The sequence below is a fragment of the Rhinoraja longicauda genome, chromosome 11 (genome assembly GCF_053455715.1).
Source record: "Rhinoraja longicauda isolate Sanriku21f chromosome 11, sRhiLon1.1, whole genome shotgun sequence".
NCBI lineage: Eukaryota > Metazoa > Chordata > Chondrichthyes > Rajiformes > Arhynchobatidae > Rhinoraja > Rhinoraja longicauda.
In genome coordinates, this window is record NC_135963.1 from 55,813,772 (window position 1) to 55,838,419 (window position 24,648).

Genomic DNA, 24,648 nt, shown 5'->3' on the forward strand with positions numbered 1-24,648 from the left:
TCCATTTAATTTTATTTTCTCATTTCCATTACCTTCCTCCCATCAGATAGCTAGAGATCACACGCTGGTTAAAATGTGAATTGTGAGGGAAAACTTGCTTCTTGTTTTGTTGTAGCGACACCGAAGAAAGTGACCACAACTGGAATTTTAACATTGATACTTTTATTAATTCCTGAAAAAAATTAATCTTCTATTTCACAGCTCCATACATCAATAAGTATTGTTTCAGATAAAACATGGTTTTGTTGAAGTTATGCATTTTACTGAATCCGTATGCCTTAGAATTTTTTTTTCTACCTTAAACATAATCTGCCTAACAACGCAAACAACTTTCAGATAGCAAACTGTGTATTGTACTTTTTATGTTTCCAGTCCGTTGTAAAACTTAAAGTTTACACAGCAGCATTTCAATATCTTAGCATCCAAGAGATATTTCACTTATTACTGGAAAAAAAGTTCTAATTGCATTTTTACCTCTAAAAATAAAAAATCGGAACTATAGTTGTAGAAACAAAGAACTGCATGTGCTGGTTTATACCAAAGATAGACACCAAGGGATGGGTGACATTTCGGGTCAGGACCAGAGATGCTGCCTGACCCCTGAGTTATTGCAGCTCTTTGTGTCTCTCTATACTGATAGCTGATATTCAATACCATCTTACAATTCCATCATGAGAATTTGCTTGTTTGAGGTGGGGGTCCCAGGAATCCTCCGGCCTGTTTGGTAGCGGCACGGGAAGGAGCCAGACCCAGCAGCTTCTGAATATTCTGAGAAGCACAAAAAGGAAAATAATAAACACACAAATTAAGCTCATCTCTAAAATATTGCAAAGTGACCATTTGTTTATACCAGCTTAGTTTACAGCGCCTTTGCCTGTGAAAGTTACAAGTCCCACATTAAAGCCTTCACTAGGTTGGTATGACAGTGCATTATACAAGGGCCGATGCACCATTGCAGCTTTTTCAGTAGAGATGCTAAACGATGGCTTCATATGCCTTTTTTGGGGAACATCAAATATTCGTTGGCCATACTTGGAAGACCAGGAAAGTTCTGCCTCACTTCCAAGGCAATATTATTTCCCAATAAACATCACTGAATGAAGACTCATTATTGTATAGCTATTTATGGCATCTAATTTTGTGCAAATTGGCTGCCACATATACAGTACCACAATGCTAGGCTTCAAAGGGCATGTAGGACATACTAAAATTGGAAAAGATGTTATGAAATGACATATTTTTTGTTTTAAAACATTTATGGTTGTCAAATACTAAATTAGATTCAAGCTATAAAGCAAGGCACATTAAAAAAAATATAACCATCACCAAACGATATGGAAAATTTAGTCATCCTCAGTTTAAGTCTAAAGTAGTTTCCTCAAGACACCAGAAATACTTGGTACAAGGTAAGCAGCATTTAGACATTTTTCCAAGGTGCTGAAAAGTACTTAAGTGCCTTTAATACTTTTGAAATATAAAAACAAAATTGAACAAACCAAGTCATACTCTGAGCAAGCACACACACAAATAATTCCACTCAAAGGTACAAAATCGAAAATGAAAAGGAGCAAAATATGAGCACAGATTTTTAACTTAAACTTTGAAATGTTAAATACTGAAAATACTAAAAAAAATAAAAGTCAAGTCAAGTCAATTTTATTTGTGTAGCACATTTAAAAACAACCCATAATGACCAAAGTGCTGTACATCAGTGCAGGTACTAAAAAATAACATACAATGGCACACAAACATAACAGCACATACATAAACAGTTCACAGCGCCCCCTTAGAGGGCCTCAAACGCTAGGGAGTAGAAATAGGCTTTGAGCCTGGACTTAAAGGAGTCGATGGAGGGGGCAGTTCTGATGGGGAGAGGGATGCTGTTCCACAGTCTAGGTGCTGCAACCGCAAAAGCGCAGTCACCCCTGAGCTTAAGCCTAGACCGCGGGATAGTCAGTAGCTCCAAGTCGGCCAACCTGAGGGACCTGGAGATAGAGTGGTGGGTTAGATGATTTTTGATATGGGGGGGTGCAAGCCCGTTTAGGGCTTTGTATGTGAATAGGAGGAGCTTGAAGTTGATTATGTACTGTACTGGGAGGCAGTGGAGAGAGGCCAGAATCGGGGTGATGTGGTCCCTTTTACGGGTACCCGTCAGGAGTCTCGCTGCGGCGTTTTGGACCAATTGCAGGCGGGACAGGGATGATTGGCTGATCCCAGTGTATAGGGAGTTGCAGTAGTCTAGGCGGGAGGAAATGAATGCATGGATGATTTTTTCAAGGTCGTCAAATTGGAGGAATGGTTTGATTTTAGCTATGGTACGAAGCTGGCTTTTACTACAGCGTTGACTTGCTTGTCAAACTTTAATGTAGAGTCAAATATCACACCAAGGTTTTTGACATGCGGCTTGACTAGGGAGGGTAGGCTTCCAAGGCTGCCTGTTATCGTTTTGATGGAGTCGGGGGGGGGGGGGCGAATAGGATAACCTCAGACTTGCTCTCGCTTAGTTGAAGGAAGTTCTGTGCCATCCAACATTTTATGTCCTCAAGGCAGTGCATGAGGCTGATTAAATTTGACCGGTTGTTGGGTTTCAGGGGGAGATAAAGCTGTGTGTCATCCGCATAGCAGTGGAAAGAAATGCCGTGCCTTTGAATGATTTGGCCGAGGGGGAGCATGTATAGAGAGAAGAGAATGGGGCCTGTGGAAGCCCGCAGGAGAGGCTAGCTGGGGAAGAGGAATAATTGCCTATGTTGATGGAGAAACTCTTATTTTTGAGGTAGGAAACGAACCAGCTCAGGGCAGTGCCATCAACGCCAACCCTGTACCGGAGACGGTCAATAAGGATAGTGTGGTGCACTGTATCGAACGCTGCGCTGAGGTCGAGAAGGAGCAAGATTGCACAGTCGCCGGTGTCGATGGCGAGAAGAAGGCCGTTGTGTACCTTCAACAAGGCAGACTCTGTGCTGTGGTGGGCTCTGAAACCTGACTGGAAACTTTCCAGGATGGTATTTTGGTGTAGGTAAGGCAGTAGTTGATTCAGAATTACCTTTTCAAGGACTTTTGACAGGAATGGCAGTTTGGAAATAGGTGTGTAGTTGCTAGGCAAGGTGGGTTGCTAGGCTAGGCAAAGTAAAACCGCTGAAAAGTCTAAGAACAAATCATATTTAAGTGAAACTGTTGAACTATGAGAATGCAGAAATGATTTAGAAAGACCCTGAAATGAAGTATAACGTTCAACAATTTAAGTTAGTTGAAAACAGGCAAATTCAGAGAAAATGTTGACAGTTAATTTCCAAATGACAATCCTTTGTATGGAAGCAATGTGGGCAGATGTTACACATGATATAATTTACACAGGATGGTACCAGACTAGCATTACATTCATTTTCAATGAATGATTGTGATCTAAATTCAGATAATTATTTTCCTTGCAGTTAGATTTTATCACAAGTCAATCATTGGCAAAATGGTCTCTCAAACTCAGAAATAGCTTTAAAAAAAAATCAACTTTGCCCTATGTAAAACTGAGTTTAGAGATTAATACCTAGTCAAGTTTTACTTTCCTGCACACTTGGCTGGGTGCAAATGTGGACTTTAATTCCTATATTTCTTTTCATTGCTTCTGTGTAACTTCCAGTCCTACACCTAACAATGCTTACCTGTCGGATTGACATTGTACATAAAATGTACAAGAAAATGAAAGAACAGTCGGTGTAATCTTCTCCAAGGAGGTTGCGATGGGACAGTCCTTGGATGTATGACAAGGGAAGAAACGGGAGCTTTGCCACCACTCGGCCATCAAATCTAGAGGAAAACAATTAGTTTATACATGATCATAAATGCTGGAAGTTGTAGTTAATGCACATAAAGTGATAAATACATTACGAGCAAATATGTACTGTTATCATTTATCAATTTCTGAGAAAAGGGGGCAAATGCATAACTCTGAAAGCAACATCATGGCAAGAAAGTACTATTAGTAGATTTAATCTTAGGACACCACTTCATTCAACTTGAGACTGCAGAGATTTACAATTATTGGCCATAATTAATTCCTTATCAGCTGCATAAAATAAAAAGATTGAAGAACATACGACTAAAATACATGAGATTGGTATTTCTGTTGAGAAGAACTGAAGACAAATAAAACCGCTGAAAAACATTAGGTAAATCACCTGCAAAATCTCTCCCAAAACCTCTAGCAAAGAAATAAAGGCAGCAGTGATACTACAAGGTATCAATTAATGCCTAACTCAGTTAGGACACAGAGTGCTGGGAGCAACGGGTGAGGCAACATCTCTGGAGAACATGGATAGGTGACCTTTTGGGTCAGGAAGGGTCCCCGAACCTGAAACATAGCCTATCCATATTCTCCAGGAAAAAAAACTGCAGATGCTGGTTTAAATCCAAGGGAGACACAAAATGCTGAAGTAACTCAGCGGGTCAGGCACCATCTTGGGAGAGAAGGAATGGGTGATGTTTCAGGTCGAGAAGAAGGGTCTCGACCTGTAAAGTCACCCATTCCTTCTCTCCCGAGATGCTGCCTGACCTGCTGAGTTACTCCAGCATTTTGCCTCTACCATATTCTCCAGAATTCTGCCTGACCCACTGAGTTACTCCAGCACTTTGCTTCTTTTATAGACCAGCATCTCCAGTTCCGGTTTCTAGCCTGCCAGCTAGCTTAAGCACACTTTGTGGACTTTAACTGGCCAACGGAACTGCACTGTTCCCATTCCAACAGTGACATTTAACATAACTCTGATTGTTCTAGGTCAGTGATTGCCTGGAATCTGTTTTACATTGGCAGGTACTCAAACATGTGCAAGGATAAGTATGACGTTATCAGATAAGATTCTGAAGCTCCGAAAACGTCAGACGTGGTGACATTAAACTCAACTGGAAGTGCCATGTCTAATATTGTGAGAATTGGTAAATAATTTCCAAAATGATTCAGATAAATTCAATTTCAGATCACTAAGCAGCTGAAAGAGCAACACTACCAAGAACAGGTAAATTAAAGAGAAAATCTTCTCCACTCAAACTTATTCTACTAAATTATTCTACATGTGGGACAGAATTTGATTGCATTCTCTGGAATGCTGGAGGTTGCAGGAAGACTTGATGGAAGGTCTTATGAGAGGCATAGGGTGGACAATCAGACCTTTTCTTCCCAGGATGGAAAAATCAAATACTAGAGGGCACAGCATTAAGGTGAGAGGGACAGTTTAAAGGAGATATGCAGGGCAAGTATTTTTTAACTTTTAGTTATTTATTTTAAACACACAGATGACGAGTGCCAGGAACACATTGCCAGGGTTAGTGGTTGAGACAAGATACAATAGTGGCATTTAAGAGGCTTTTGGATAAGCATATTAATACGGAGGAAATGGAGGGATATGGTTTATGTGTAGATAGATAAGAGATGATCTCAGTAACATATTCGGCAGACATTGTAGGCCAATGGGACTGTTCTTGTGCTGCACTGTTCTATGTTCTATAAGTCATTCTCTTTTAAAATAAGAGCATTCTAAAATAGGTTTAAAAAAATGCATGATTGTGGCAACTTACGCATCTGTCCGTGGCAAGAAAATCAAGAACTATGGTTCACAGAATGTATTCACAAGAACATTTGCTGAATGAGCCACATCATATTTAGTTTAGAGATACAGTGTGGAAACAGGCCCTTCAGCCCACTGAGTCCACACCGACCAGCAATTTGTACCAAGCCAATATAACCTATAAACCTGTACACCTTTGGAGTGTGGGAGGAAACCGGAGATCCCAGAGAAAACCCACGCAGGTTAGGGGAGAACATACAAACTCCGTACAGACAAGCACACATAGTGAAGATGGAACCCTGGTCTCAGGCACTGTAAGGCAGCAACTCTACTGCTGCGCCAGTATGCCGCCCCTTTACATCTATACCTGTTCCTCTGTACAAAACTGCCAGTTATGTCCACCCTCTCTGGTAAATTCCTGCGCATTGAATCTTGGAAGTCAGAAACAAGCAGGGGGTCAGATGAGAGCACATCTTTCCTCTTGCTCTAGCCGGGGCATACAGCAGGACTGTCAACTTTACAACAGCTACAGTACGACCCCATTTATTTGGATGAGGTCACTCATTTTAAAATGGTAAGCAAATTGTTTATTTTTCTAAGTGTTCCGAACTGCTAGGACTTGGCGCTTCTATTTTATTACGTTTTTAAATAATAATTTTATATTTAATTATTGATGTCAATTTGAAATATCCATAACTGTCAGAGATATTTAAAATGATTCCCAGGTCTTTGCCCGCAGAACCTACGACTGGAGTCCGGTCACCACATGAAGCCTGCTCTGCATTAAGAAAAGACTCAGTTACGGACAGACAACAGTTCAGTCGGCTGCATGTGGCACCTCATGTGCCGAGTTTCAGCAGTGGCCCAGATTTGCCACTAACTGACCCCATACGTTCTACAATAAACACAAAACGTGAAGGCTGGCAGTCATAATTATTCATTGCTCTTTCATTTGTCCTGAAGCATTAATTACCCTAAAAACTCACTGCGTGACAATATGTATGTTCCCCAACAGGGAGTGGCTACTGACATATAAATGTCATTTAAAGTAATTGACTGGAATGTTCAACTAATGTAAACATTTGGATATCGTGACTTATCCCTAAATAGCAAGCTAATTTATCTTCTGTAGTTATACAGAACATTAAATTATAAATGAATTCAAAACTGACAAAACATCAAGGCAAATATTAGTTCTCAAATGGGCAGATATTATTCCACTTTTAACATGGTTTAAAAATATCATCTCATAAGAATTCAAACAGTTAAAAGAACATCACAGCAAAATAAAGTAAATCCTGAACAAAAGGGATCATCCTAAAATGCCAGCTTACGGAGTAATTTCTCATTCTAAATACAAATATCTCAAAAGACTACTAAAGAAAGACAGCACACGTACTGATTCTTGACCGCACCCTTCATTTTTAATTGTTTTCAAATCTGTGCCTACGTAAAATTGGGCGTTTATCGCCCAACCCTAATTGCACTTAAGATGGTGATTAGCTGCCAACGTGAATCATGACATCACCCCTGGGGAAGGTGGAATGCTAAAAGGTAAAAACTAAAGAGTTTCAGGATTTATATCCAGCGACATAAAAAAGGACAATTTATTTCCAAATCAGAACAGTGCGCAACTTGAAGTGGACCTACAGATGGTGGTGTTCCTGTCCCTAGTCCTCCTTGGTCTTTGGAAGTGTCGGCAGAAAAGATAGCGCTAATGGCCGCAGTTCATTTTGAAGATGACATACAAGCAAACATAGAGGGAGGAATAAAAGTTTAGATTGGTTGATGATGCTAATCAAGCAGCCAGACTTTACATCTTATAATACCAAGGAACTGCAGATGCTGGTTTACACTGTAGACAAAAAATGCCAAAGTAACTCAGAAGGTCAGGCAACAATTTTGGGGAACATGGAAGGGTGGGCTGAAAGATGGCAGATGGAGTTTAATGCTGATAAGTGTGAGGTGCTGCATTTTGGTAGGACAAATCAAAATAGGACGTACAGGGTAAATGGTAGGGAATTGAGGAATGCAATGGAACAGAGGGATCTGGGAATAACTGTGCATTGTTCCCTGAAGGTGGAATCTCATGTGGATAGGGTGGTGAAGAAGGCGTTTGGTATGCTTGCCTTTATAAATCAGAGCATCGAGTATAGAAGTTGGGATGTAATGTTGAAATTGTACAGGGCATTGGTGAGGCCGAATCTGGAGTATGGTGTGCAGTTCTGGTCGCCAAATTATAGGAAGGATGTCGACAAAATGGAGAGGGTACAGAGGAGATTTACTAGAATGTTGCCTGGGTTTCAGCACTTAGGCTACAGAGAGAGGTTGAACAGGTTGGGTCTTTATTCTTTGGAGCGTAGAAGGTTGAGGGGGGACTTGATAGAGGTTTTTAAAATTTTGAGAGGGACGGACAGAGTTGACGTGGGTAAGCTTTTCCCTTTGAGAGTGGGGAAGATTCCAACACGGGGACATAGCTTCAGAATTGAGGGACAAAGGTTTAGGGGTAACATGAGGGGGATCTTCTTTACTCAGAGGGTTGTGGCTGTATGGAATGGGCTTCCGGTGGAAGTGGTGGAGGCAGGCTCGATTTTATTATTTAAGAGTAAATTGAATAGGTATATGGATAGGAGGGGATTGGAGGGTTATGGTCTGAGTGCAAGTAGATGAGACTAGGTCAGGGAGAATGGTCGGCGTGGACTGGTAGGGCCGGACAGGCCTGTTTCCATGCTGTAGTTGTTATATTATATATGGACATATGATGTTTCAGGTCGGAACTGAACGAAAATGTCTGAAAAAGGGTCCCGACCTGAAGCGACACCTATCCATTTTCTCCAGAAATGTTGTCTGACCCACTGATTTACTCCAGTATTTTGTGTCTACTAGAGTTACACCTTGACACCCATTGGAAGACGCTTCACGGTTCAGTAAACAAAAACCAGGAGCTGAAAGGAAGGTCCTCCCTGTGCAATAATTAACAAAGCATGATTGTCACAGGCAATTTCAGAACTCGCAGCATCCTACATCATGCAGTGCCAGCCATGTATTTTCCATCCATGAATCCAACTACAAGATATTTGTGTAAGAAGGAACTGCAGATGCTGGTTGAGACTGAATATAAAAACAAAAAGCTGGAGTAACTCAGCGGGACAGGCAGCATCTATGGAGAGAAGGAATGGGTGATGTTTCAGGTCGAGACCCTTCTTCAGACTGGTTAGGGATGGTTGTTTTTGCTCACTTTTCAATTCTGCAGTCTTAAAGATACAGTGCAAACAATTAGCTTAAATCAGATCACTGAAGCAGATTTAACCGTTAGGAACGAATTGTTATCAGCAATTACACAGTAATTAGTACGATTCAACACATCCAATAACTGTTTGAAAGGCAGGTTTGCAAACTAACTGTTGTAGTACTTGATAGTTACATATGCAGAACTTTTGTTCTATTGTTAAATATGTCAAATATGTCATGTGGCTGGGAAATATCTCACGGTTCTAGAGTTTCAAACCTGCATCACTGGACTTTACAGGCAAACCTGTATTTCAGCTTGCCCGCCGTTAGGGAAAAGAAATTGCCCAGATGTGCCTGATGCCTTCAGTGACAGCAACACAATTCCATTTTGATTATAATACTAATGTTAGCAGCAATGTGTTTGAACATTTTTTAAATTTGAAAAATAATCAGGATTATTATTAATTAGATTAGATGGCCTCTCGTCATATTTAGTTTAGAGCTACAGCGTGGAAACAGCCCATCGGCCCACCGAGCCTGCACTGACCACCTTAACACTATTCTACACACATTTGGGACAATTTTACATTGATACCAAGCCAATTAACCTACAAATCCGTAGGTCTCTGGAGAGTGGGAGGGAACCGAAGATCTCAGAGAAAACCCACGCAGGTCACGGGGAGAACGTACAAACTTCGTACAGACAGGCAGGATCGAACCCAGGCCTCTTGCGCTGTAAGGCAGTAGCTCTGCCGCTATGCTACCATGCCGCCCTACAAGTTGTCCACTTTACAAGTAGTCCACTTAATTATCAAATCAAGGTAAAATACCATTAATTGATATTTTGTTACATAGTTTACTGAAGTTAACTTTGCAAAAATAATATTGATCAATAAAAAGATTTAAAAAAATTAATTGCCTTTCTACTCAGCAATGCCAGTACTGTCAGTTTGGAAAAAATATACAATCATTTTCATTCTTCGTATACAGATTTGAAGTTAAAATTAAAATCTAAAAGCAGACTATTGCTTTAGGAACACTCACATGGAATTAAACATGCCCATCAAAGCCGTGAAACAGAATCCAATAGCAAACATTGACTTCATTCGCACCTGGCACAAGAAACATGAAAACTGTTAATGAACAATTAATTTCAGAAGAACAGCCGTATATCGGGTTGGAGACTGTTTGCACCTTGGTCAGATTAGTTAAATTTGTTCCATATGGAATTTAAGAACTTTCAAACTCCGTACAGACAGCACCCATAGTCAGGGTAGAACCCTAGTGTTTGGCGCTCTAAGGCACTAGCTCTACTGCTATGCCACCGTGCCACCCTACAAGTAGTCCCCACTTTACAAGAGGCCCACATATACGCGCCTAGATTCACCGCAGGCTTTTACATGGAGGGTGATTCATGCTAAATTACAATTTTAAAACGCAATATCTGAAAGAACCGTTCCTGTGATTTTTCTCATTATGACTCATGTTATATCTTCCAGTATCAGGAAAGCAGAAGTAACCCACTAAAATTCACAAATTAGCAGAACTGTTGTGAAGGACTTTCACTAAAAGGAAACCATTGCATTTTGATGTTTGCAATATGAAAGAGAATTCAACTTACCATTGAAAGATCCCGATTATTATTTTTCAATTTTTCTTCTTGTCGCTCTGAAAATAATGTTAAAAAGCTTGTATAGGTTCCTGTAAATTAATATTTAGCTCCATATCATATATTAACACGTTATTCTTTTTATCATGAATTTGAACACTGTGGATGGCTCAATTATAATTGTATATTGTCTTTCGGCTGACTGGTTAGCACACAACAAAAGCTTCTCACCGTACCTCAGTACAGGTGACAATAAACTGAACTCAAACTCAGAACTGCAAAACCAATCTAAAATTTGTGGGAAGCAAGAGAAAGCAGAGGCTGGAATCTGGAGCACAAATCTGCTGGTGGAACTCAAAAGTGGGGCAGCATCTGTGGAGGGAAAGGAATTGTCGATGTTTCGGGTCAATATCCTGCAGTAGGAATCTAAATCTCTGCTTTGCTAATTTACTTTATTATCAAGCTCCAATCTTACATAAACAATAATCTTATAATCATACATTATATAACATCTTTAGCTCAGAAACAGTTCAGTTTAATTTATTGTCAAGTGCACCGAGGGACAGTGAAAAGCTTTTGTTGCATGCTATCCAGTCAGCAGAAAGACAATACATGGTTACAATCGAGCCATTTAGTGTATGGATACATAAGGGAATAACGTTTAGAGCAGACTGTACGTTCACAACATTTGGTAATTGCCCTTTAAACCCAATCCTCTCTCATTTACTCTTGTAAGTCATCCCTATAACGCATCACAGCAATATTCAACAGCTCTATGTAACAGGATATAATGTATTTTAAAAAGTACGAACAAAAGTAATACCTCCTAAATTCTCCAGCTCCCTCGAAATGGCCATCTTATATTTACCCCATCTTGTCCAGGATCCTTGCTGCACCAGTTTCTCCAGATCAACTTTATCAAAGCCTTTCATAGTTTGAGACTTCCCTCATATCTCTTCTTCACATTATCAGCCAATCACCCCCCCAAATAAATACAAGAATCCACACTTCTTAAATCTTTCCCAATATGTGCAAGCACAATTCCAGTAATTGTACCTAAACAAATCTTTCTGCGACTTTCTCCTGTATTTAAAAAGCCACAACTCCCTTTCCCCCAACAAACAAATTCCCATATGAAGTTTTGATAACGAGCATCTTGCTCTGAACTTAATCACTTCAGCTCGTCCCATTGTCAAAACTTTACACTTGGTTTCTTGTTTCCTTTATATCTTCTTTTAACATTTTGTCTTATCGTCATCTTTGTTCAAATTACAGACCATACACAGTTGGCTAGATAGTGGACATAAATTGAAATATGTCTACGTTAATCCCCAAAAACAAACATATAAATTATGTTTCAGTAACAGATTTATGCTTCAAAAATTAGCTCTACCTTGGTATCAGAATTAACAGTTAACACTCACTACTTCCTGACCCTTTGGCTTTATGAAATTGTATCTCAAAAAAATCTTGAAGAATACAAATCTGCCCATTGTCACCAGGCTGTCTGAGCATGCCATTATTTTTTACTGGCGCCTTAAGAAAAAACAAACAATTCCAAATTCCACACCGTTGCAAAAGGGAAAAAAAGAACAGACTGGAGGAAATGAAATCAGATTTCAAAAACTGGAGAAGTGACATGGGCTAAGGATATCCAGATGAAAACGAGCAAGGATTGTGCATTTGTTGTTCCTTACTATTTCATAATTGCAATACTCATAAGACTGTCAAGTGGTAGCATCACACAAAGAGGTCAATCATGGGGTAGATCTCCCACTGTAGAACCAGCAGACCCACTTATATTCGCTATCTCATGCACACTTACGTGGGCAGAAGCCAAGATTTTTGTGCATTCACTCTATTCCAGATCACCTGAAGACATCTGTATTGTGCAGCACAGACATCCTTAGACTGTATACGGAGCCCAAACCTGACGTGTAATACAACCCCGCTGAAAAGATTGTGAAGAGACAGGTGCCCAGTGAATAATAAGCAGACGTCTAATTTGAAATCATTCAAATCATTCTCATTTCAGATAGTTTCTCCAAAACTCAATTAAAGGGTTCTTCAGAAACATCATGTTAGAGAGAAAAAATAAAAGCATTATAAAAACAATGGGAAAGAGGGTTAGGGTCTCGAGTTTCAGATTCGTAATGACATTTTTTCCCTGCAGGATTTTCCAAAATAAAGGTCTTTTTAATAGCTGTTATATTTGTTACTACAGGCTAAAAATACCAGAATGTAAAATGCTCACGAGCACCTTTGTTTAAAATCATTTCACTTATTTTCTGAAGTCTGACGAAGGGTTTTGACCCGATGCGTCATCTACTCCTTTTCTCCAGAGACCCAATGAGTTACTACAGAATTTTGTGTCGATCTTACTTTATTTTAAGTTTGTTTTTAATCACGCCCAGGTACCTCTTTGTGTATGAAGCAATTAACGTTTCATACACGTTCCAAACATTCAAACTCTGTGATGGTTTGGCCACCATCTCCTCATCACTGTCAAATCCTTTCTGGGAGGATATCCAGTCACTTATGCTCTGCAAAGGCCTCTGTTGGTTTCTGACAGTCAGCTGGGATGCAGCCACCATAGAAGACTGCAACCAAGACTGTGCTGGAAGAAACAATATGGTTCAAGGGCTGACAAGTATCAAGTTGAGGGAGCTTGGCGGTCATTATATTTACTAAACCCAAAAGGTAGCCTTGAGTTTATGTGAAAGGCACTCTTTGCTAATATATTACAGGAGAATTCCCTCAAAGTATATAATGTCATGAGACACAATGCTGATAATGACCTATTTTCTTCTTTTGTTGCTTCCCTGCGGATTCCGTAATGGATTCTTTCTTCTTTTCTACTGTTAAAAGGGAAAAATAATGAGAAATCAAAATTAGCCAAAGATGAATTAAGTGGACATTAAGCTATCCAACCAATATCCCCATTACTCTCGTACTTTACACCATTCACAACTTTTCCAAACACAAAACAGTCCATGGGAGTGTTCAGCCGAATCTGTGCAGAGTCAATCACTGATATGCTGGATCAACAATTGATAGGTAATATTTGTGTTGCACAAGTGCAAAACTGAGGAGTTGTCTTCCCATCACTTTCAAAGAAACACCTGTTGTCAAGTCCCTCACCAACATTTTTAGGATCACACGCAAAAAAAAAAGGGATTAAATTCACTATTTCAACAAGAGCTAGGTTGAGAGTGAAAACTCATATTTGGCAATCTCTACACCATGCAGTGGCTTGTCTTTTGCTTGGATAGGCATTGCAATCTGAGAACTCTAATCGCATCCATAATACTTTTGATTTATTATTGTCACATACACCAAGGTACAGTAAAAAGTTTTTGTTTGTGTGCTATCCAGTTAAAGCAGATAACACTATACATGAAAATAATCACACCAAAGACAGGTACAAAAGCGAGAGTGAAGAGTGCAGAATATAGTTTGACAGCATTGTAGTGTAACAGTTCGAGACATTGTCCAATGTCTGCCATTAGGTAGGAAAGAACTGCAGATGCTGGTTTAAATTGAAAATTGACGCAAAATGCTGGAGTAACTCAGCGGGCGGGACAGGCATCTCTGGAGAGAAGGAATGGGTGACGTTTCGGGTCGAGTCCCTTCTTCAGACTGATGTCAGGGGACTGACCGGTACAGAGATAAAATGTAGTCGGAGACAGTAAGACTGAACGGAGAACTGGGAAGGGGTGGGGATGGAGAGAGAGGGAAAGCAAGGGCTACTTGAAGTTAGGGAAGTCAATATTCATACCACTGGGGTGTAAGCTATCCAAGCGAAATATGAGGTGCTGTTCCTCCAATTTGCGCTGGGCCTCACTCTGACAATGGAGGAGGCCCAGGACAGAATGGCCAATGTGGGAATGGGAAGGGGAGTTAAAATGATGAGCAACGGGGAGATCAGGTTGGTTTAGGCGGACTGAGCGGAGGTATTCAGCGAAACGAATGACAAGCCTACGCTCAGTCTCGCCTATACACAGGAGTCCACACCTGGAACAGCGAATAGAGTAGATGAGGTTGGAGGAAGTGCAAGTGAACTTCTGCCTCACCTGAAAAGACTGTTGGGGTCCTTGGACGGAGTCGAGGGGGGAGGTATAGGGACATGTGTTGCATCTTCTGCGGTTGCAGGGGAAAGTACCAAGGGATGGGGTGGTTGGCTGGGAAGGGTCGGGTTGACCAGGGAGTTGCGGAGGGAACGGTCTCTGCGGAAAGCGGAAAGTTGTGGAGCTGGGAGAATGTGGCTAGTAGTGGGATCCCGTTGGAGGATTATGTGCTGTATGCGATGGCTGATGGGGTGGAAGGCGAGGACAAGGGGAACTCTGTCCTTGTTACGTATCGGGGGAGGGGGAGCAAGAGCGGAGCTGCGGGATATCGAGGAGACCCCAGTGAGGGTGTCATCTATAATGGAAGAGGGGAACCCCCGTTCCCTAAAGAATGAGGACATCTCTGATGACCTGGTATGGAACACCTCATCTTGGGCATAGACGGAGGAATTGGGAGTAGGGGTTAGAGTCTTTACAGGAAGCTGGGTGGGATGTGCAGTCTAGATAGCTGTGGGAGTCAGTGGGTTTATAATAGATGTCAGTCAATAGTCTGTCTCCTGTGATGGGGACACCAAAGCACTTCTTAGCACAAAGCAAAGATTGCCAACAAGGTTACAACAGAGAAAATGCTGGATAAAGGGCATGAGGTGCAAGATTCAGGAAATGTAAATTTCCCCAGAGTGGGACAAATAAAGGAATATTATTATTATTATTAATCCTTCACTCAAAAGCCTGCTATAAATTTATGAAAACTATTTACAAGTCAATATGTACAAAGCAAATCTCATCCAGATACTTGGAACATTTTAATGAGTCCCATTCAATAGGCTTCTCTGCCTTACACTGTTCCAACCTACTCCTTTTCTCCAAAATGCCTCCTGACCCAGAGTAACTCCAGCATTTTATGTCTATCTTCGGTGTAAACCGACATCTGCAGTTCCTTCCCACACAACGCCGAACACAAGCTCAAGGAAAAGCATCTCATTTTTCAAATAGGCATAACAATTGTCAAGACTCAATACCAATTTCAATAAGTTCAGTTGCTATGCCTCTCAGACAATCCCCTCTCCCCCCCCCCCCCCCCCCCCCGTCCGCTGTTTCACTGTGTAGCATATTTGAATCCAAACTAGCTTTTTTGAGAAAAGATCACAAATCTATAAAATTAACTCAGTTTTCTCTCTGCAGACATCATCTGAATTGCTGGGAATTCCCAGCATTCTCTTTAATTTCCAATTTTCAGCAACTGTACAGGTTGTCCTGGGTTATAGACAATAGGTGCAGGAGGAGGCCATTCGGCCCTTCGAGCCAGCACCGCCATTCAATGTGATCATGGCTGATCATTCTCAATCAGTACCCCGTTCCTGCCTTCTCCCCATACCCCCTGACTCCGCTATCCTTAAGAGCTCTATCTAGCTCTCTCTTGAATGCATTCAGAGAATTGGCCTCCACTGCCTTCTGAGGCAGAGAATTCCACAGATTCACAACTCTCTGACTGAAAACGTTTTTCCTTATCTCAGTACTAAATGGATTGCAATTGTCCAACTTATGGACACCCCTACATGCGATCAAGCTCCCATAACTTTACTAAATTCAAAAGCCTGAAGTACCTATGTTCATTATCAAGAACGGCAGAACTAGTTTCCTCTTCCTCCCCATTTTTCAGTAATTGTTCTTTTTTGGTCGATCATACATGCTTTCGATGCCATTCATTACAATACTGTAGAGGTATGGTTACCAACAGGGAGTGATTTTTGCTTATCTTTCCAGACAAAATGACCTGCTGCAAAAGCACACTGGATACATAGGGAAGGCCAATGGTGTTCAAGCTCTCCACCTCTGTCATTAATCTCCATCCATCTGTCATCCATCTCCGATTTACATCACTTTCCAACAGATCCTTTGCAATCAATGACCATCACCGCCTCTTTCAACCATCAGCGCCACAATTATTTGCATCACAATCTGGAGAGATTACCCTATTATAGACATCCCCTTTAACTCCACTCCCCCCCCCCACCCACTTCTCTGCAATTTAAAACATTTTTGTCTTCTAACTTTTCCTAGCTCTCAATAAAGGGCAACTTTAAACATTAACTGTTTCTCTCTCCAACAAATACTGTCTTTGCTGAGTATTTGCAGCATTTTCTATTTTTATTTCCCATTTAATACTTACACTTCTTGCTCTGTTTTTCCACCTCGGCCTTTAAACGTTTATATTTATCAGTTCTGTACACCAGTACCCATGTGATACCTGTTAATAAAAAAAGGAACAATTCTATACCTTTCAGTGGGGCACATCAAGGACTATTCAAAACCAGTGTAAACTGAAGACCCAAGAATAAGCACCAGGAAGTAATTCATTTTGCTGGACGAAATAATTTACAGAATCACTGAATTTTGGAGCAGGTGGAGGCTACTGGTTCATTCAAGTTGCCAAAATGTTTCCAAAGCTTCAGTGAATAGCTCTGATATCAACACATAAATCCTCACATTTGCTTTATCCAACCATTTATCCATTTACCTTTACTTAGGAAAAAATAATTCTCTTAATACCCTTGCCACTGGCATAATATTGTGCATGGTTAAAAGCACAAGACACAAAATGCTGGAGTAAATCAATAGGTCAGGCAACATCGCAGGAGACGGGGATAGGTTAAGTTTCAGATCGGTGGGGTGGTGGTGAAGCAAAATTGGGAGAGAGGAAGGATAAAGTGATAGGTAGACACTGGCGAGGGTACATTTGACAGGCAGATGATTGGAACAAAGGCCAGAAATTAAAACCAAAGGTGAGATGAACGGATTAAAGAGTTGCAAATTGTGAAGCTACTGGAAGGAAGGAGGTTATATGCTCCTGCTTCACTTTTGATTACCCTGCTTCAGGAGATCCTTTCCAAACCCTTCCTTCTGCTCTAATAAAAGGTCATTAACATAATTTCCTTTTGCATCTATAATGGTAACTTCTTGGAATGCACAATTCAGAAATCCTCATCGTTGATATCATATGCCCAGCTGATCTGTTTAGCCGAGCTCGAACATTGGAAGCTAAAATATTTACAAATATTTCCATTTTTCCTTACAAGAGAGGAGGAAGGCCTTTCACCCTTTAAATCATGCCACTTCTCAAAGCACTCCCATTAACACCATTTATTACCCTATGGCCTATTCTCTCGCCCATGCTCTCATCTCGACACGAAGCAAATAAGACTTGAATGCCTATCTTCCATATTCAAATTTAGAATCTCCTATTAAAAGCTCAAATAACCACTTAGCAACTTAACCTTTCATTTAAAGTTAGGATAATTGCACAGTGGATGAGGGCCTGCCTACCAAATTAAACTTTGTAAACTGTTTTTTTTTGCACATCAGCTAAAATGCCAATTAAAAAAAATCAGACAATAGTCACCCCACATCACCCAAATGTTTCATATTTCCTCTTTTAAAGGTCTCATTTAAAAAATCACATTTATCTGCACAAATGTTGCCTAATCCGCTGATTTCCTCGAGCGCTTTGTTTTTTCCTCATAATTCCAGCATCTGCAGACTGTAGTGCAACAATGAATTCTTGTTTGCTGCAGCTTTATAAGCACATTAGTTATGACAACAAAAAACTCCTGACTCTTCTCCGTAAGTGTTCACACAAAGTCAAGAATGTCTTGCTTCTACTTCATCCAGGGTTTAAGGGTGGCAGATGCAAAAGGAGACCCACAGATTCTGACATGGGTATGGCAGGATGTTCGATTAGGTTTAAGATAGGGATAGAGAGGGCCCACGTGTTAAAATGCTAAAGTGGGGCAAGGCCAACTTTGAGGGTATGAGAGAAAGTCTCACTCAAGTTGATTGGAGCAGGTTGTTTGAAGGGAAAGGAACATCATGCAAGTGGGATGGTTTTAAAAGTGTGCCGACAAGAGCTCAGGATATGCATGTCCCTGTTAGAGTGAAGGGCAAAGCAGGCTAGCGTAAAGAAGCTTTGCTGACGAGGGAAATTGAGGACAGACACAAAATGCTGGAGTAACTCAGCAGGACAGGCAGCAGCTCTGGAGAGGAATGGGTGACGTTTCGAGTCGAGACCCTTCTTCAAAGGGAAATTGAGGCATTGGTCAAGAATAAGGACGCATGAGACAGGTATAGGCAGCTGGGATCATGTGTATCCCTGGAGTAGTTTCAGGAACAAGGAGCAAAGAACAAAAAGGAGATCAGAAGGGCAAAAAAGGGCCAGGAGATAGCTCTGCCAGATAGCATTAAGGACAATCCCAAGAGATTTTATAAACGCATAAGTGCAAAGCTTCCTTAGCTTCTTGTGTCTCTTCTTTACTAAAAGACACAACTTTCTGCAGTGTTGCCCCACGGTTAATGTACTTATAAAGAGGGAGATCTAGGAGTGCAGGTACATAGTTCATTGAAGGTAGAATTGCAGGTAGATAGGGTGGTCAAAAGGGCATTTGGCACATTGGCTTTTATCAGTCAGAGTGTTACATATAGAAGTTGAGAGATCATATTGCAGTTGTATAAGACGTTGGTGAAGCTACATTTAGAGTATTGCCTTCAGTTCTGGGCACCACGTTATAGGAAAGATATTGTCAAGCTGGAAAGGGTACAGAGAAGATTTACGAGGATATTGCCAAGACTAGAGGGTCTGAGCTATAGGGAGAGGTCGAGTAGACTGGGACTCTTTTCCTTGGAGCGCAGGAGGATGATCTTTTCGAGGTATAAAATCATGAGGAATAGATCGGGTAGTCTCTTGCCCAGAATAGGCGAATAGAGGACAAGACGTAGGTTTAAGGTGAAATATTTAATAGGAATCTGAGGGGTACCTTTTTCCACACAAAGAGTGGTGGGGTACAAGCTCTGTACAAACTGCCAGAGGAGGTAGTTGAGGCAGGGACTATGCCAATATTTAAGAAACAAATAAACAGGTACATGGATAGGATGGATAGTCTGAAGAAGGATCTTGACCCGAAACATCACCCATTCCTTCTCTCCAGAGATGATGCCTGTCCCAGCATTTTGTGTCTATCTTACGGCAGTTTTGGGAGGGGGCGGGGGATACGGGTACACACATGAAGGTGGGACTAGTGTAGCTGGGGCTTGTTGGCTGGTGTGGGCAAGTTGGGCCAAAGGGCCTGTTTCCACGCTGTATGGGCTCACGAGGAGAGGGGTGGCTATATTAGAAAGGGAGCTCTACTTTTGCCCTTTTCACCGAGGTTCCACATGCTCTTAAAGACATGCGAGACAAATGTCTATTCTCCGGCTCTCCATTTTGAGCAATCCTCAACTGAGATTCCCACAAGTCAATGCGTACATTACAATTTTTTAAAGGACATTCTGAGAGCAAACTTTTATGCATTTCCTCTCTCCGTATCTCTTTCCGTGGCTGAGCTCAGAGTATAGTGTTCATTTCAGGAGTTTGGTTTCAGGAAAGCAAATGACAGCCCAGTGAAATTAGAGCTCAATGCTACCCTGGAATACTAGCCTAGGAGAGAACGCTGACCTTGAAAGCTTTTATCCTCGGTAGGATGGCCCTTAGTAGTATAATCATAAGTATCCCCGCCTGTCATATGGAAGACTGGGGTTTAATTCCCAGCCAAGGAGGATATTTGAGGGCGGCACATTGCCAGAGACCTGGGTTCGATCCTGGCCATGGGTACAGTTTGTGGAGTTTGCATGTTTCCCATGACCCCACGGGTTTCCTCTGAGTGCTCCTGCTTCCCCCCCGCATCGCAAAAAATTGTGGGTTTGTAGGTTAAATGGCCTCTGTAAATTGCCCCTAGTATGTAAGGAGTAGATGCGAAAGTAGGATAACATAGAACTAGTGTGAATGGATAATTGATGGTCAGCGTAGACTTGTGGGCCGAAGGGCCCGTTTCCAGGCTGTATCATGTAATCACTCAAAGGTAGACACAAAATGCTAGAGTAGCTCAATGGGACAGGCAGCATCTCTGGCAAGAAGGAATGGGTGACGTTTCGGGTCGACACCCTTCTTGAGACCTTCGTCTCGACCCGAAAGCTGAGATACTCCAGCATTTTGTCTACCTTCGATTTAAACCAGCATCTGCAGTTCTTTCCTACACATGTAATCACTCAATCCTGCTAATGCAATTGGAGAAATTTGCCTTAAAAGCACCGATCTACCTCTTGGTGGCTCCCCTCTTAATTAAGGCAAGAGCTATTGAAGGGTAAAAACAAAACACATACCTACAGATTCATGGACAGTTTCTTCCCAGCTATTATCAGGCAACTAAACAGACCTCTCTGGCAAGTCCTCTCACTAGCTAGAGTACAGTCCTGAACTCCCATCTACCTCGTTGGAGACCATTGAACTAAGTTTAATCAGACTTCAATGTTATATCTTGCACTGAATGTTGTACCCTTTATTTGTACATTGTGGACAGCCCGATTGTAATTGTGTATAGTCACTAACTAGAGGTCCTGGCCTACCATCTACCTCATTGGAGACCCTCTATCTGTCCTTCTTGCTATCTTTATCAGACCTTATCTTCCACTAACCATTATTCCTTTTATCCTGTATCTGTACACTATGGACAGCTCGACTGTAATCATGCAAGTCTTTGATTGGAAGCGGGGAGTACAGCTTTTTGCTGTACCTTGGTACATATGACAATAATAAACTAAAAACAAGACACCCTCCCTCTTTATAAGTACATTAACCGCAGGGCAACACTGCAGAAAGCTGTGTCTTTTAGTAAAGAAGAGACACAAAAAGCTGGAGTAACTCAGCGGATCAGACAGCATCTGTGGAGAAAAGGTACAGGTGACGTTTTGGGTCAAGACCCTTCTTCAGAAACCAGATCTACAGTTCATAGTCCCCACGAGTAAAAGTTGTTTAGCTCTAATGTCTGCCCACCCCCAAAGCGGAGCAGGTGGCGGGGACGGGGAAAAGGGACCGGGGCCCAAGATCCAGGGATGGCGACCCAAAACATCTCCCATTCCTTCTCTCCAGAGATGCTGCCTGCCCCGCTGAGTTATTCCATCATTTTGTGTCTATTTATAGCGGGGGGGGGGGGGGGGGGGGGGGACACAACGGGCCCAGGCTCCCCACCTAAACCCCTTCCCCCCCCCATCTAAACTCCCCACCCCCATCTAGTCCCCTACCCCATCTAAACTCCCCTCACCATCTAAACTCCCCTCCCCCTTCCCTACACACATCTAAATTCCCCTCCCCATCTAAACTCCCCTCACCATCTAAACTCCCCTCCCACATCTAAACTCCCCTCCCCATCTAAACTCCCCTTCCCCATCTAATAACCCCCATCTAAACTCCCCTCACCATCTAAACTCCCCTCCCCCATCTAAACTCCCCTTCCCCATCTAAACTTCCCTCCCCCATATCTAAACTCCCCTCCCCCTCCCCTATACACATCTAAACTCCCCTCCCCATCACACATCTAATCTCCCCTCCCCACATCTAAACTCCCCTCCCCATCACACATCTAAACTCCCCTCCCCTACACACATCTAAACTCCCCTCCCCTACACACATCTAAACTCCCCCCTACACACATCTAAACTCTCCCCCTCCCCTACACACATCTAAACTCCCCTCCCCTACACACATCTAAACACCCCCCTCCCCTACACACATCTAAACACCCCCCTCCCCTACACACATCTAAACTCCCCCCCGCCCCTACACACATCTAAACTCCCCTCCCCCTCCCCATCTAACCCCCCATCCAAACTCCCCTCCCCCTCCCCTACACACATCTAAACTCCCCTCCCCCTCCCCTACACACATCTAAACTCCCCTCCCCATCTAAACTCCCTCCCCCATCCAAACTCCCCTCCCCCACACATCTAAACTCCCCTCCCCATCTAAACCCTCCCTCCCCATTTAAACTCCCCATCTAAACCCCCCTCCCCATCTAAACTCCCTTCCCCATCCAAACTCCCCTCCCCCATCCAAACCCCCCTCCCCACATCTAAACTCCCCCTCCCCCACACACATCTAAACTCCCCTCCCCCATCTAATCTCCCTTCCCCCCATCTAAACTCCCCTCCCCCACACATCTAAACTCCCCTTCCACCATCTAAACTCTCCTTCCCCATCTAAACTCCCCTCCCCAATAAACTACCCTTCCCCATCTAAACTCCCCTCCCCCTCACATCTAAACTCCCCTCCCCCTCACACATCTAAACTCCCCTCCCCCTCACACGTCTAAACTCCCCTCCCCATCTAAACTCCCCTCCCCATCTAAACTACCCTTCCCCATCTAAACTCCCCTCCCCCTCACATCTAAACTCCCCTCCCCCTCACACATCTAAACTCCCCTCCCCCTCACACATCTAAACTCCCCTCCCCCTCACACGTCTAAACTCCCCTCCCCATCTAAACTCCCCTCCCCATCTAAACTCCCCTCCCCATCTAAACTACCCTTCCCCATCTAAACTCCCCTCCCCCTCACATCTAAACTCCCCTCCCCCTCACACGTCTAAACTCCCCTCCACATCTAAACTCCCCTCCCCCTCCCCTACACACATCCAAACTCCCCTCCACGTCTAAACTTCCCTCCACATCTAAACTCCCCTCCCCCTCCCCTACACACATCCAAACTCCCCTCCACATCTAAACTCCCCTCCCTACACACATCTAAACTCCCCTCCACCTCCCCTACACACATCCAAACTCCCCTCCACATCTAAACTCCCCCCCCCCCTCTCCCCTACACACATCCAAACTCCCCTCACCTTCGGCCAGGAGCGCGGTGCAGACGGAGATGAAGACGATGAGGATGGTGTCGGCACACATGGTGCTCATGACGACCGCGGACCGGGCCCGGGGAGTGAGCAGCGGCTCCGTGACGCCGCCCGCCGACCCTCCTCCAACCGCCATCAACCGCCGAGCGCGCAGCGGCCCATGGGAGCCGGAGCCGGACGATAAATCACGCCCATTTCCCCGCACTTTTTTTTTACATTGGATACCAAACCGTGCATTCCCGTGCGGACAGGGGAAAAAATGACGGGTTATTCTTGGTGAGGGTTAGCGGCCGGTTGACCTTTTTTTCCTCTCTCCGTGGTGACGGCGTGCGCCGCCCGCCGGCCCTCCCTCCACGTCGAGCGGACGAACGGCAGCGATGGCGGCGGCGGCGTCCTCCTCCTCTGTCACCCTCGTCGGTTTGGGTAATTCAAGCACGAATCCCTGCGAATATTCAGCGGGCCAGGCAGTGTTTGTTGACGAGGGAATAACAGTCAGTGATTTGGGTCGACTGGCGGCCCCCTCCCCTGGCTGAACCATGAGACATAAAGATCAGAATTAGGCCATTCAATCGTGGCTGATCCATCTTTCCCTCTCAACCCCATTCTCCTGCCTTCTCCCTGTGACGCCCTTTTATTCGCCAAGAACCTATTTTTTTAAAAAGACGCAAAGTGCTGGAGTAACTCAGTGGGGTCAGGCAGCATCTCTGGAGAACATGGATAGGTGACGTTTCACAGAGTGCTGGAGTAACAGTGGGGTCAGGCAGCTTCTCTGGAGAACATGGATAGGTGATGTTTCACAGAGTGCTGGAGTAACTCAGTGGGGTCAGGCAGCTTCTCTGGAGAACATGGATAGGTGATGTTTCAGGTCGTGACCCTTCTCAATCTCCGCGTTAAAAACAAGCCTAATGACTTGGCCTCCACAGCTGCCTGTGGCAATGAATGCACAGATTCACTACCCTCTGGCTAAAGACACTCCTTTTTTTATTCTGAGGCTACACCCACTGGTCCTACACTCCCCCACTACTGGAAACACCCTCTCCACGTCCACACTATCTTGGCCTTTCACAATGTGGTAGGTTTCAATGAATGCCCCCCCCCCCCACATCCATCTTAACTTCAGAGAGTTAAGAGCCATCAAATGCTCTTCATAGGTTAACCAAGTCATTCCCAGGATGATTCTCATTAACCTCACATCCTTCCTCAAATATGGAGCCCAAAACTACTCAAAATATTTCAAACCCTAGATAGCTAGATAGAGCTCTTAAGGATAGCGGAGTCAGGGGGTATGGGGAGAATCAGGAACGGGGTACTGATTGAGAATGATCAGCCATGATCACATTGAATGGCGGTGCTGGCTCAAAGGGCCGAATGGCCTCCTCCTGCACCTATTGTCTATTGACTATCAACCCAAAGGTCAATGGGTTAAACTCTTGCCTTCCACCAGGGCCATTCAGCTGATGGTTTAAGTTTGTTA

At 43.1% G+C, this 24,648-nt stretch overlaps 1 protein-coding gene across 2 annotated transcripts; it reads right to left on the bottom strand.

Moving 5' to 3' along the window:
- Positions 1-145: 145 nt before the first annotated feature.
- Positions 146-23,352, bottom strand: tmco1 (transmembrane and coiled-coil domains 1). Of its 2 annotated transcripts, XM_078407776.1 has the most exons (7): positions 23,166-23,348; positions 16,636-16,713; positions 13,194-13,253; positions 10,408-10,454; positions 9,831-9,898; positions 3,657-3,801; positions 146-768 (listed from the first exon to the last, which is right to left on the bottom strand). In XM_078407776.1, the coding sequence occupies exons 1-7, from the start codon at positions 23,308-23,310 to the stop codon at positions 670-672; spliced, it is 642 nt and encodes a 213-aa protein (XP_078263902.1). In that variant the 5' UTR covers positions 23,311-23,348; the 3' UTR covers positions 146-669. The 2 variants fall into 2 exon arrangements, with proteins under 2 accessions (XP_078263902.1, XP_078263903.1); XM_078407777.1 differs by lacking the exon at positions 16,636-16,713 and having other exon boundaries at positions 23,166-23,352.
- Positions 23,353-24,648: the final 1,296 nt, after the last annotated feature.